Source organism: Pipistrellus hanaki (genome assembly GCF_964339955.1).
Source record: "Pipistrellus hanaki genome assembly, chromosome: 11".
Classification (NCBI taxonomy): domain Eukaryota; kingdom Metazoa; phylum Chordata; class Mammalia; order Chiroptera; family Vespertilionidae; genus Pipistrellus; species Pipistrellus hanaki.
In genome coordinates this window covers 56,010,296-56,025,562 of record NC_140513.1, presented here as the reverse complement: position 1 = coordinate 56,025,562, position 15,267 = coordinate 56,010,296, and the positions used below count along the sequence as shown (strand labels likewise).

General features: G+C 37.5%; 1 protein-coding gene across 1 annotated transcript in view; it reads right to left on the bottom strand.

The window, feature by feature from the left end:
• The window catches only part of FOCAD (focadhesin), a 274,520-nt gene that overhangs the window by 234,225 nt on the left and 25,028 nt on the right, over positions 1 to 15,267 (bottom strand). Inside the window, exons 2-3 of the mRNA XM_084898094.1 lie at positions 3,421 to 3,509; positions 585 to 659 (exon numbers count right to left, since the gene is read on the bottom strand). Of these exons, the coding sequence (XP_084754220.1) occupies positions 585 to 659; positions 3,421 to 3,477 (132 nt within the window). The 5' untranslated portion in view covers positions 3,478 to 3,509. The remainder of the gene's footprint in view (positions 1 to 584; positions 660 to 3,420; positions 3,510 to 15,267) is intronic.

Sequence of the window (15,267 nt, the reverse complement as noted above, 5' to 3'; positions counted from 1 at the left end):
AGCACTCACTTAAGTAGAATTTCCAACCAGCACGTCAAAATACACAACACTGGTCAACCAAAACGCAAGTGATATATATCTCAGTAGGCTGGAATTGCTTCTACACTTAGCATTCACCTGCTCTATGAGTGGTAAGAATTCTTCCCCCAATTCCACTGTCCATGCATGACCTTTTCACACATGGGGCCATCTATAGCATGAAAAATCTCCCACACCCAAATAGAGCCACTATGTTCACTCCCTACTAAACAAAAATATTCACTCAGAGGTAACCCAGTCAACCTTCTTATCTAAAGCATGCCTACTCCCATTCCACTCATGTTATTTTTTATTAATAATCATAAAAATACTCCCCTCATCTACTCCATATCTTCTTCCTAGAGTCTACTGCCACAAATTTTAAATGTTTTAATTATTTGAAAGAAAAACATGGCAAACAAACAAACAAAAAAGGCAATAAGCTTCTCACAGTTCTAAATCATCTTTACAGTGACCTGAGCCATGAGGGAAACAAGCGGAGGGATTCTGTGGTCCAGCTGGTAGCAATGTCGGAACAGACCCACCGCACATTGTTAAGCACAGACCTGGTTTGTGGACTGATGGATCTTTTCTGAGAAACCATTTTCCTTTAGGACTGCAGCAAGGAGATGGCCCACAGCCTAAAAAGAAAAAAATAAATGATACATCTCCTCAGACATTTTCTCCAAATAGTGCATTTGAAGGTAACGACTATCAATGGTAGTTATTAGGACTTTGAGTCATATCAGACAGTCAATTGGTAATAAAATTCCAATTTACCGAGGACACGTTCTATAGAAGGTACTGAACTAGTCAGTCCACATACATAATTTCTTATCTTTATAACAACCCTTAAGGTAAACATTTTTATCCCAATTCTTATCCCAATAGGCAAACTATAGTTCATCGATGCTAAGAAAATTGCTAGATTTCCAGTTCTAATTGCTGTCACTTAATATGAGAAGAAATTTAGAGATTATTTAATCCATGAAACCGTAAGACAAATAAGAAACTCCACAGCTTTTAAAATCACCTTTGCATCTATATGAAATCCATCGTGCTTCATCATGCCCTTAAGGAAGATGGAGGAAATGTATTCCCGTCTTCGACTATGGCCCACACTGACCCGAATCCATAGGTCTCCTGTGAACACGAGCATTCTCCCTCCTGTAGGCTCTACGACTTAATTTCTTTATTAATTTTAAAGCTGTAACAGGCTTTCAGTCTAATAAATCTCTAAATTTTTCCCAAATCCTGCTTTGGTTCCCAAAGCCCCAAATTGAAGATGAGACTCTGACAGGAGTGTTGGTTACATAAATACATAAATCTCATTACCTCCCACCACCACCACCACCTCTTTCTCCTAGTTCTTCAGCACTACCCAGCCCTGCTGTCTTGGAACCTAGGCCAACGGCGACAGCCATTCTGTGTGTGGGTTGGAAATACCTGGCAACTCCAAAAACTGCTGATCCTGCATGAGGGACCAACGTATGATGCAGCTGTGAATCCCTGTCAGTCTTGCAATGTTTCCAGAGTTCAAATAAAAACACAGCACCCAATCCTTCATCTCTCTTTGTATTTCCCATATTAAAAATGATTAAGGACCTCAAAGTGTAATGGTCTCAGTAGTTTTGCAATGCAAGTCATTTGTTTAAAGGAATGTTACATTTAGATCAATTAACTGTCTCTTACCTACTTAAAGGGGTAGTAACAAGAATTGAAAACCAGTAAATAGTTTTGGTTCCTGTTTACAAAATATACCATATTTCAATGAATGTAACTGGCCATTAACTACAAGATACATCAATATCTTATGTAACAGTAAGAAAGAAAAAAAAAGGCTGCCAATTAATCTACATCATACAATGCTTCAAATGGTTTAGAATTTTTATTTTATATTAAGAAAGCTCTTTCAAACTCATTTAGAAAATCATGGCCAAGCTCACAATTGCACAGGCAAAACCAACGTTATGACTACTGCCATCAATCACTAGATGCCAACCAGTTTCACGGTGTTAAAATTAGAGAGTATAGCCTAAATTAATTTTAAAATCCAAAATCCAAGAATACATTAGCCTACATTAATACATTGTTACTTTAGTTTTGTATGACAGAACAGTTTAAAAAGACATCCTAAAATACATATACACTTTTCACTCAATTTAACAGTAACACACATAGGCATTTCTTGATTATCCTTGCTAATGAAGGGACTCCAGGCCAGAAAAAAAAAAATGAAGGCCAGTATTCTCCAAGTTTTCATTTCTTCTTCACGGTAAGGACCTATGTGGTGCAGAATAGGATTCCAACCCAGTCAGGCAGAAGGGAATCTCGCATAAGGAGTGCTCTTCTCCTCATTGAGTTCCCCACTACCCAGCTGAGTCAGCTCCCACCGCAGGCATCTCCACAATTAACTGCTGAAAGTGGCCAAGAGGCTGTGATGGTTAAGTCTTCAGGCAGGCTTCTGCTGTTCTGTTATCTTTACTCTCACAAGAGAAGACAGTAAGCTATCACAATGCCTTGATTAACCACCATGCTTCTAGCTAGCTGAAAGCTAACCAGAAAGCCATCTTTGGTTTAACCTTAATCATTGAAATGCTCTATAAAATAAATTATAATCTCCTGCCTGAGTTGGAGTATAAAGATTGAAGTTTTTTAATCTAGGATAGTTTACTTAATAAATGTCATTATTATTATAAAAATCTACTATTCTTACACTTACATAGAGGTAGAATATACATTTTAAGGTATTAGTCTCTCATACTCTATAAATGCATATATCTGTAGAGGTATAAGCATTTACTTTTATTCCCAATAATTAATTATAGAACAAAAAGTACATATTCAAGGGGTTAATCAAGGTTTTATTATTTCTTTATATATATATATATATATATATATATATATATATATATATATATACACATACTACCCAGCTGCCTCTTGCACACCCCCTATCAATATATATTATTGATCTTTTACAGAGAGGAAGAGAGTCAGAAACATCGATGAGAGAGAAACATCGATCAGCTGCCTCCTGCACACCCCACATTGGGGATGTGCCCACAACCAAGATACATGCCCCGGACCGGAATCAAACCAGGAACCCTGAGTCTGAAGGCCGACGCTCTATCCACTGAGCCAAACCGGTTTTGGCAAGGTTTTATTATTTCTAAGAAAAGTATGACATAAATAGAAGCTGCAATTGGTCAACTTCAAATATTTATTTTATTGTCAAATATAAATTTTCAAATGAGTTTATATAAAAGTTGTTTAATAAAATGATATCTCATTATAGAAAAAAAATCAATGTTAAAAATATAAAGTTAAATTAACAATCAATAAAAAAATGTTCATTTGTTACCACGAAGCATAAATAAATAAGTAAATAAATAAAATTACCTGTGTTTGGATAAGAGAATTTGGAAATTCAAACCTTTTCCTGATATCATCTGACATTTCTGCTTCTTTTACATATATGTATGCAGATTCTGTAACCAAGACAAAAAAACATATTTGTTAATCTGGAAAAGGAGTTCAAACCAATTACTCTTCAAATAACATTAAAGTAATTCTTTCCAAAGTCCCAACTGAAATAAAGCACAGGGCTCTGCTGGGTAATCCTTGCCATACCCTCCACCGTTAACCACTTCGGTCCTCAAATGCCATGGCTGATAAACCAAAATGTCCCAAACCGCCCACCCTGCAGGCCACTGTCCCCGAGATCCAAAAGTTCTAGCCTAATAACACAATTTTAAAAATTCAATGACATGTTTAAAATAGAAATTAATTTTTTTATTGATCAAAACTTCTTAAGGAGAAATAGTAAAACTTTCAAAAATCGTCTAAACTATGCTTTGCTTTGGGACAAAGCTCTCATTTAAACACTAACCCAACAAATATAAAGCCTAGGTGAGCTGTTTGCAGGGAGTGTAGAAATGACCTAGAAGCTCACATCAAAACAGATTGCTTGTCTTCTAAAAGAGGAACCAGCAAGCAATTAAGCACCAACTTTTAATATTTACAACACACCTCTCTTTCCTACGGGGATCTCAATATAGAGATAGGATGAAGGAGGGCAGGTGATAAATCAAAGACACAGACCTAATAAGAGGATTTCCTAAGAATCCAAATTTATCTAATTCCCATGCAGCACTGAACCCACCAACTTATACTATTTTAAATTATGGATGCTTTAGGTCACTCATTTATTACATATAGCTTTCAAAAAAAATGTATGTCTCTTCAGTACTCTCGGTTGCTTTTAAAACTAACGGGTTGCAAAACCAAGCTCTCCTTATCTCAACATTGAAGGCACCTTGTGTTGAACTTGCAGCTCTACTTTCCTCCCTTTCTTTCAGAGCTAACCTCCCTGAATAAATAATTTATCCTCACTTTCTTCTTCAACATTTAGGTCCAACTTTACTCCTTGAATCTGATAGTTCACAGCACTGAAACTGGTTCTACAACTGCAAATGATGCTCCCTATCTAAATCTATCTTTAGCTTGGGCAGGTCAAAATCTCAATTTTCCAGGTGCATTAATCTGACCTTTCTTGAAATTTGCTTCTCTTTTGAATTCCATAAGACATCACAGCAGAATTTTTCAAAGTATGTCCTTGGGGAACCCACAATAAAGAGATCTCCACAGGGAGAAAAAAGGATTCTGTAGGGACATATATTGCCACCTTGAAGATTCAATCATTCTCTTACCAAACACTTATTAGGTGCTTACTGTGTATCAGAAACTGTTCGAGATGTTACCTCAATAAACATAGACAAAAACCCCAACACTCTGGAACTCACAGTCTAGCAGGAAGAAGTAGACAGTAGATAAATAAATAAGTAAATAAATAACTAAATGAAATATAACATGGTAAAAGGTGATAAGAGCTATGAGGGGGAAAAAGTAGTAAAGTAGATAGAATAAAGGGAATGAGAGATGAAGGGAGAACATGCTATTTTATTTTATTTTAATTTGTTTATTTATTTTATTTTATTTTTTACAGAGAAAAAGGGAGAGGGAGAGAGACTTAGAAACATCAATGAGAGAGAAATATCAATCAGCTGCCTCCTGCACACCCTCTACTGGGGATGTGCCTGCAATCAAGGTACATGCCCTTGACCGGAATAGAACCTGGATTCTTGAATCTGCAGGCCTACGCTCTGTCCACTGAGCCAAACCAGTCAGGGCAGGACATACGATTTTAAATATGGCTGTCTTTTCTAGAGAGGGTGGCATTTGGGAGTTGTTAGGCATATACATATTTGTGGAAAGTGTCACAGGAAGACAGTGAATACAAAAGCCCTACGCTAATTAAAGGCTTAAGACCTGTTCCAGAAGGAGCAGAGATGGATCTGGCACAGAATCGGGGAGGAAGAAAATGGTAACCAAAGAACCAATGAGAAGCCAGTCCTTCCAGACCTGGAAGGGCTCCTGGACGGACTGCTGCCTGTATCCTGAGAGAAACAGGAAAGTACTACACACAAAACCGGGTGAGATTTTCATTGATATCTTTTCCGATTCGGGATATCTTTGAAGACAGAGCCAACTTGGTTGCTAAAGAATTAGATGATTGTAGAAGAGGGAAAAGGAGTCAAAAAAAGATGACTCCAAGGTTTTGGATCTGAGCAACTTTATTTTTAATCTCATTTCTTTGGGCTATTTTACACATGAAACAAAACAATTTATACATTACTTACCACAGCATTTTTTACAAAAGAAACATATGCTGTTGCCGTCAACTGAGATGGGAAACAAGTTTTGTGGGGGAAGACCAAGATTCCATTTGAAACAGGGAAGTTCTAGAGACCTAACAGAAATCCAAGTGCAGATTCCAAGTAGAAAGTTGCATATAGGAATCTATAATTTGAGAGACAGATCTAAATAATAGTGCATGTCATTAAGTAATCTGAGAGGTTCTAAAGCAAGGAGTTTAATTAACTTTGTTTAACCCTGAGTTTCCCAAACTTATCTGACCATGGCACCTTTTTTCCTAGAAATCCCTGTTAACAGTCTATACAGCCAGCCTTTCCTGGGACACTCTGGGAAACACTGCTCTACCCATTCCTCCTCTTCCTCTGTCCTCTGGTTCCTGAAGGCACCCCAAGGCTCTGGCCTTGTGCTCTCTTCCTTTGTGTAAACTCTCCCAGAGCCTTCTAGTCCGTTATCTCCACACACTCCCCTATTCTCTTTTATAAGGCTCTAAAACACCAGAAATTGGAGGTGGCAAAACCAAAACACATGTTTTCTCTCAAAAACACTGTTCACATTTCAGCTTTTCCCAGTTCTCCTCTCACAATTTCCCTCCCACCATTCTCTAAATCTAGTCAGTCACAAAGTCGACTTCATTCTTTCCAGCTTCTCGGAGGGAGGTTGCTTGCCCTCTCCATTTCCATACCCATCACCTCAGTTCTCATGCTGGGCTTACTTCAGTAGCTGCTTAGTCTTGCTTGAGTACATCCCATACACTGCTGTCAGATCATTGTCCCAGAATGCTATTTCCATCACATCAATTCCCTTGAAGATTCGAGACACTTTTCAAAAGCCTGTCAGATTAAATGCAAATTTTGATTCCTAGTTTTTAAGCCCTGCAACAATCATCTCACCCGTTCAACTGTATTGTCCCTACTGTCCAATTCCAATTGGGCAAAAACCATTTTCAAAATAATCCCACATGTTCAAAATGTGCTCTCCCCCACACAAAATGCCCTCCTACCCCTGGCCATTTTTTCCCAGTGGTTAGAGTATCAGCCCGCAGACCTAAGGGTCAAGTGTTCAATTCCCAGTGTAGGGCATGCACCTCTGTTGCAGGTTCAATCCCCCGCCTTGGTCAAGATGCATGCAGGAGGCAACCAGTTAATATATCTCTCACATTGGTGTTTCTCTCCCTCTCTCTCACTTTCTCTGAAAATAAATGGAAAAAATATCCTAGGGTGAGGATTAAAATATAATAAAGTAAAATGCCTTTCTATGTTCCCACTATTTAAAGATGAAATGCCTTTTGTAGCACAGCTTCTCTCTTAAGATATTCCCAAGTAGCCACATCTTAACAGTAATCACCTTGGTTTATATTCCTTCAGTGCTATTGCATTTGGTCTGACCCATGCCATCATGTGACTACTTAGATTAGGATTGTTAGTATTTTTCTGTAAAGGGCCATATAGCAACTGCTGAAGTCTGCCCCTGTAGCAGGAAAGCAGCCATAGACCATGGCTGTGTTCCAATTTACAAGAATAGAAGGCACAGGGGGTCATAGTTGACTAACTCCTGGTTTACATAATGACTACTGTATTTAAATTATAAAATTTGTTAATTCAATTGCAACAATTAACATTCAAATTCACCTCTGTGCCTCCAGCCTCAGATAAATACATAAATAAGATAAATTATACATCTTTTATTATCTAAAAGTTGGGCAAGTAACCTTTATCAAAGAAAACAAACTTTTGCATGCCCCTAAACTCTGGAGGAAATTCCTCATTTTAGACTTTTATATATGGAATACAGAATGGCATATAATAAGCAATATTCTTAATAACATAATAGGGAATTTCATGTTACTTCTTTTTTTAAACAATCCCTGGATAAAGCCATGTGTATTATATAACATGTAATTCAGCAAAAGAGCCTAGCTCATAGGGTCCTAGTGCAGTTTTCTGATTATCTAAGCCAGTGGTAGGCAAACTGCAGTTCGAGATCCGTGTTTTGCTGCTCTGTTGACTAACAAGTTTGCCAACCACTAATCTAAACCAATTCAACAAAAAGTAGGCTGTACATTATCCAGAGAAGCAGATGGTTACAGGGTATCAAAGAACAAACTTATCCAAATGTCAACAGTGATAGAGCTAAAGAAAAGAAATGTGGAGTTATACCCTCTGAGCCAGCTCTAGAATGGGGAATTCCAAAATGCTGTGGGGACCAGAGGAGCAGCTGGTTAGGCTAATAGACTGTGGCAGTGAAGAGACCACACCCTCCAGAAAAATGACTGTCTCCTAAAGGTGGGCCGATGGAATAATGTTTTCTTTTATTTTATCAAAATTAGGCTCTACTGTTCTTATTTCCCATGTACCTGGCTGGCGTTCCTCAGTGGTTGACATTGACCCATGAACCAGGAGATCATGGTTTTATTCCCAGTTCAGGGCATAGGCCGAGGTGGCAGGCTCAATTCCCAGTAGGGGATGAGCAGGAGGCAGCCAATCAATGATTCTCTCTCATCATTGATGTTTCTCTCTCTTCCTTTCTCTCTCTAAAATAAATAAAAATGTATTTTTTTAAAAAAATATACCTAAGTATAGATTGCAAATACCTGAGCTTACAAAAGATAGTCCTTATTTCAATGTGACACTTCAGAGAATGAATACATTTTTAAATCTGTAGTAAATTTATCTTTCCTAACAAATGGTCAGTAAGCATTCTCAAAACTACTCCCCAAGCAAGAATATGATTTGATATCATTCTTGATTTGCTACCCTTGGGCTATAAATTGTATGTGTCTTTCATCTGCTGGAGACTTATTTTTCAAGGTTAATCACAACCACTTGGCCCTTTAAAGAATCAAAACATACATCATATTCTCTCAGGGAATTAAAGAAAATACATATGCTTGCTTTAGCATTGGCAGTATGGTATGTGTCCTATTTCATTTTAATCTCAGCTTCCTTTGGGCCCTATATACATTAAACCACACACAGTTTCTTCTTTCCGTGGCATTCTTTACTAAAAGGAAACTCAACACAACATGCTCCATAAACCATGATACAAAAATAGAGTGTTTGATTTTAAAAGATTTATCTGTAACCTGTCAGTTTGCCTTTTTTTTTTTTTTTTTTTTTTTTTTTGTCTATCTAAATCTAAATCAGAATGAGAATTTTTAATGAGGTCTTAAGTTCCAAATGAATCAAAGCATATGTTTAACATTAGCAATTACCCTACCTGTCAAGGCTTTTCAGTCCCATAAGAACACTTTAAGAAAATAAAACTATCAATTGCATCCTAGAAGTAATAAATGAGTAGCAGAAAGATAAAGCATTTTAGGTTTTCAGCTTTTCCAATAGTTTTCCTAGGCTGCAACAATTTACAGCTGTATATCCTCCCCAAAAAATATTTAGTGTCAAACTTCAAATAAAGGACACAATCTAAAACACAAGAGAAGAATCTATCTAGTGATACTGACAAGTGCTATGGGAGGCAGCAAAGAAATTATGCAAGGTAGTTAGCTGGGTGGGGTCGGGGTAGCTGTCTATTGGTCGGAAAAAAGATGACTCTGATCCTCTTGTCTAATAAAGTTCTATTCAGGAAGAGCTCGGAGCAGCAATGCAGGACTATAGAGAGCACATCCTTGAAGTTGGTTTATATAAGCAATGTCATCAGCCATCTGATAAAAATGCATACTTCATCCACATTAATGGGACTCTGCATTTGAAACACAAAATCTAGGACTTTTTTTTTCTAATTTTATCAACTATTCCAATTATTAGTTACACATTTATTTAGTTTCCTCGTCCCACAAAGTAAGCTGTGCAATCATAAGTCTGAGGATTTTAAACACATATTTTGACAATTTTTTCTTTTTTACTACCTTTTTTTAAAAAAATGGTTTATAGAAAAGCTGATGGGGACAGACAATAAGTATGAGCTGATTTTATAAACTTATCAAGACTGTGTTTCAGGGGTATGCTCTGGACACTCCTACTTGCTTTGTCCTGCCCCCTGTCTATACTTTTTAACTGCCCACCTTGTAATATTTATATCTTCCTTATTCTTCCACCTGCTGAGTTTCTCAACTATCAGTTCTTGGGCCCTAAGTATTTCTACACATCCTCTTAAGGGTCTGGCAGGTAGGTTCTGCTTCATAACCCTGTATTGAATCCTGACACCTGTTAGAAGAAACTCAAGCTGAGCCTGAACTCTTGCTTCAAAGCTTCAAAATACAACTATCAGCTATGTTCTCAAATGAACAGGACAAGACAATCAGAGCCCTCCTAAGTGCGTGATTCATAAAAACGGAAAAATCGTGGGGAAATCGCAATGGAAAGTTTTCAAAACGAATGAACAAGTGTAAGAAAATAGTAATTTCTAATCATTACATTCTCAGAGAGGTCACTAAGTCATCGTTAAATTAGGCTGAGAGTAGAAAATAGCTTTATGTTAGCAGTAATTTCAAAATCAAGCCAAGGCAGAGGGCAACTAAGGTCAACATGTTATAATCAGAGAAAACGGGAACTGCATAGATATGGTAGAGACCACTAACTTCAACGTCTGTGCTCTCCTTCATCATATTTTCTAGACTCAAGTCTGGTTAGGTAAGGCCTATAACCGAGGTCTCTCCAGTGGTGTGGGAACAGAGGTGACGGGCTGCTTCCCGCTGCAGAGTGCTTCCTCTACTCTCTTCCCAACCCAAACCAGGTCCTGGCAACAACTCAGATTCAATCATGTGCATAAAAGATGGTGCCTCTAAGATAGCAATATTCAACTGATGAGCAGCAAGAATTTTTAAAACATGCAATACCTGGCTACTTAGGGGCACCAACCTCTTTTTCCTTTAGATTGTCATATTTAAAAAATGACAACAGTCAACACAATAGCTGTCCGGTGTAAATGAATGAAAAACATACCTAATATTTTTTATCAAATCAGCAAAAAAAAATTAATTTGTGGGTGTGCCACAGAATTTTAATAATTATGTGTGCCACAAGATGAAAAAGGTTGAAATTGCTGGTCAAGGACATTGTTGAATAAACAAGATGGAAGAAACTGGACCTCTAAATGATAGCTAAGAGAACTTCATACCTGGACTTCCAACTATTATACGGGAAAGAAATTTCTACTCTGCTTGAACCACTGAGTTTTGGGGTCTTTTTGTTACAGTAGCTATTACTTTCATAATAATATAGGGGACCTGAGTTCATCTCAATTCTGTACTATTTTCCATTGGCAAAATAAAGAAGCTAAATGTCAGGCAGGTTAAACAACTTGCCAAACAGGAAAGTCATCCTGGCAGCTCAGGTGAGAAGAGAGGTTTCCTGAATTCTAACCCAGTGTCCCCCTGGACCATCAATATGAGGAAGATGGGCCTGGTCCCCATTACTATCTCATGCCCCAGGAGCTTTAAGAATTATAATCAAAGTGCTGAGCAAATTTGGGTGACTATGAATTCTGATGATCTCACCAGTTGCAATTTACTGGCCTGAGAGGATCAGGCCAAAATCGGGAGTGCGACATCCCCCGAGGGGTCCCAGATTGCAAGAGGGCACAGGCCAGGCTGAGGGACCCCACCCATGCATGAATTTGTACACTGGGCCTCTAGTGTCATATATTTGTATGTATTTACACATAATACTAATATATAAATCTATAAAGGAATATGGATGAAAAATAGCTATTTTTTAATCTAAAGATTCACTTATCTCTGGAATTTTTATAGCATCCAATCAAGGTCTTTTAAAAAAATTTTCAAATTAGCTCCTTTATGAAATTATTTTTTCCAATCTATCTATCTATAAATATAAGAGTCTAAGCGACCATTTGACCAGTAGCTATGATGTGCACTGACCACCAGGAGGAAGATGCTCAATGCACAGGCATGGAAAGTTGGAACAAACTGATAAATCTCAGAGGGAAGGGGGACAGGGGAAGGCAGGAAGAGATTAACCAAAGATCTTATATGCATACTTATAGGCCTGGTGCACAGATTCATGCACTGGTGGAGTCCTGTGGCCTGGCCTGTGGGGATGGGGCCAACACTGACCCAGTGCATGGATTTGTGCACCTGGCCTCTAGTATTATAATGTTTTAATTGATTTCAGAGAGAGAAAGGGAGAGGGAGAGGGAGAAACATTAATAATGAGAGAGAATAATCTATTGGCTGACTTCTGCATACTCCCTAATAGGGATCAAGCCTGAAACCCTGGGCATGTGCCCTGATCAGGAATCAAACTGTGACCTCCTAGTTCATGGGTCAACAGTCAACCACTGAACCACACTGGCTAGGCTCCAATATTATAATTTTTAAATATTTTGTTCTACCAAAAGAATATTCAAATTGTTCATTACATTTATGAATACTTTATGTTGATACAATAATCTACAGTATAATTGTAATAAAACTGATGCTCAATCATTTTAAAGATCTTCAATGTCTAATCTGAATAACCAATATCTCCATATTCATAATCTTACTTCAAATGCCATTCAGTTAATTAAAATCTAGTACAATACCTCAGAAGTATCTTATAGGTATTTTACTTCTACTGCTTCTCCTTAAAAATGGCTCAAATTTTATGCATTAGTTCTCTAAAATAATTACTTCTTAGCAAATATTAACATAGTATAAATGGTGATATTTGTGGGATAATGATATGACATTTGGGATTTTCTACAAAATACTCCAGTCTACCTCCAGAAGTGGAGAGTGGGGAGAGAGGAAATAATAAAAGACACAAGAATATCTAGATGTTGATAATAGATGATACATTAAAGTTCATAACACTATTATATTTTTACATATATTTGTAATTTTCATAATAAAAGTTTTTTAGCCTCTCCACCACTGTCTATGAACTAGGAGAGGATCTCATCCAACTATGCTGGTGCCCTGAGCTCACACTTCCAGCCTCCAAAATAGCAAGAATTAAATTTCTGTTGTTCATTACCCAGAAAAATTTAAACTCCATGTATGTGGTTTTTAGTAGGGCCAGGCAATATTCTAAGGATTTTACCTGTATTAACTCTTTTAACCCTCACAATAACCCTATGAGAGAGGTACTCATTTTACAGATGAAGAAACTGAGGCACAGAAAAATTAGATAATTTTCCCAAGGTCATTTAGTAAGTTGCAACTTAAATCCAGGTTGTTTGGGTACATACAGGGGTGGATAAAAGTAGGTTTACAGTTGTTCCTATGAAAAATAATTAATAAATAATAAAAGAATAAACTCTGTGTTTCACGTACTCACAACTATAAACCTACATTTGTCTACTAATATATATACATAGAAAAATTTGGAAATATATAAATTATGGGTGCTTTTATTTTTTTCTTATTCCCACTTTCTAATTTTTTTTTCCGCAAGACACTGTGTTTTTATCACTTGAAGTTACCAAAACATGAAAATCTTTATTCAAACACTAACACAGAGAAATGGAGAAAATGAGTTTCTGAAACCCAAAACATTTCAAGCACAGAAACCCATCAGTAACAGTTATGCTCAAGTGAGCAGCAACTAGGAAAATCTTAGAAATGATAAAAGATTAATTACCTTGTTAACCAGTTAACCAATTCTTTATGGAAAGAGTGATATGGAAAGGAGGTGAATGTAATCTAACTGGATAGATTCAATTAACTTTAGACCTTTTTAAAACTTCCTCCATTTTCAAGGAGGAGCATAACCATTACTAAAGTTTTCTCAATTAGACTCCTGGGAAATTTTACACCAGAGTAAAACTCTTTTTCTTAAAAAGAATTATGTCGACTTAGTGTAAGTTAAATGGCAACATTCCTCTTAATTGCTACCAACTGACCAATCAACTTCATTTAATTTTATGAAAACTAACTTATTAAATGTATGTTATAGTGTAGTTATTTTAACTTGCATTCTTAGTAGTAATGAGCACTAAAGATCAAATGAGCAAAGGAATTTTACAGGAAGATAGTAAATCTCTCTGCTGTTAACTAAGTCAATGTAACCCAAGATGGACGTGGAGAATATCACTCTATTCCAGTCCTGAATAAATCCAATCAGAAGGCAACATAAGCACCACACTGGTAGAAACACCATTCTGAAAATGTTCAAATAAATACGATGAAGCAATGTCATACATGGTTCGAAACCTCTAAGATTGTCTATTGTGAAAATGAGAAAACATCTTTAATCCAATCATACTTATAGTCTAACATACCTCTATTATCAAGATTACAGAGAGCAAAGTACATGGGTGGTAGATGCCGGAAACCGATCATTGTCTCACTAATAGAAAGATGTAAAAGGCTGGTCAACCTTGAAGTTCTGAAAGGTCAGAGCCAACCACTCCCTATCTAATCGAGACAATGGTAACTGAGGCAAATTCCCAATCAAATAATCACGTAAATCTTTACCGATATGATAATCCGATTATTATCTTCCTAAGGGATATGGGTGTCTCCCAAACCTGCTCAAGGATAATGGGTGTATCCCATAGTCTCAATAAAAGGGATAGCAAGATCAGAGCCTAGCGACAGTCCTCCCACTAGAGGTGGGCTCCCGCCTGGCCCCCTGTATCGCCAAATTAAATTTCTTCTAGTCTCTTTCATTTGTGTGCGGCCCTTTTCCAGAACCCAGATCCTGAACCAGAACTGAACCACGCGGGATGTGAAAGGGGTTCCCACAGGTAGACAGGGCATGGATGCAAATCCTGGCTCCAGCACTAGCCATTACAATTAAGGTTAATCACTTCCTATCTCCAAGCCCTTTCTTCATTGGTTAAATGTGGGAACACTTGCCCACAAGGTAGTGAGCTATGAGGTGTGCCTAAAAGCCATGAGGGTCCTGACACAGCAGGTACTCTAAAAAATGTGTGTCTCGCCAAAACCGGTTTGGCTCAGTGGTAGAGCATCTGTCTGCGAACTGAAAGGTCCCGGGTTCGATTCTGATCGGGGGCATGTACGTTGGTTGTGGGCACGTCCCCGGTGGGGGGTGTGCAAGAGGCAGCTGGTCGATGTTTCTCTCTCATCGACGTTTCTAGCTCTCTATCTCTCTCCCTTCCTTCTCTCTTCCTTCCTCTCTGTAAAAAATCAATAAAATATATTTAAAAATAAAAATTAAAAAATAAAAAAAATAAAAAATGTGTGTCTCCCTGCCTTGACACCACGTAGGCTAGTCAAGGGAGGTGAATAATGAAGAGAATGAATTTTGGTGAAAAGTAGATCATCTCTAATCAAACACCAGGATGGGATCTTATACCCAAGTTACCAGATAGAGCAATAAGACAGTAGGCCAAGGTTAGGAAATGCATGAGATTCACTGAATGTTTATGGAAAGAGTAATATTGAAGAGAGGTGGATAGATTCTTAATTAACTTTAGTCCTTTTTAAAACTTCCTCCATTTTCAAGGAGAAACATAATCATTACTAATGTTTTCTCAATGAGACTGTTATCCCCCTCATAATGTTGATCACAAACTCCAATGATTATCATTTCCTTATTTCTGCTGTCCCTCTCTACCCAACAGCAACCGCTTGAGGGCATAGAACTGAGCTTCCTTTTTGAGCAC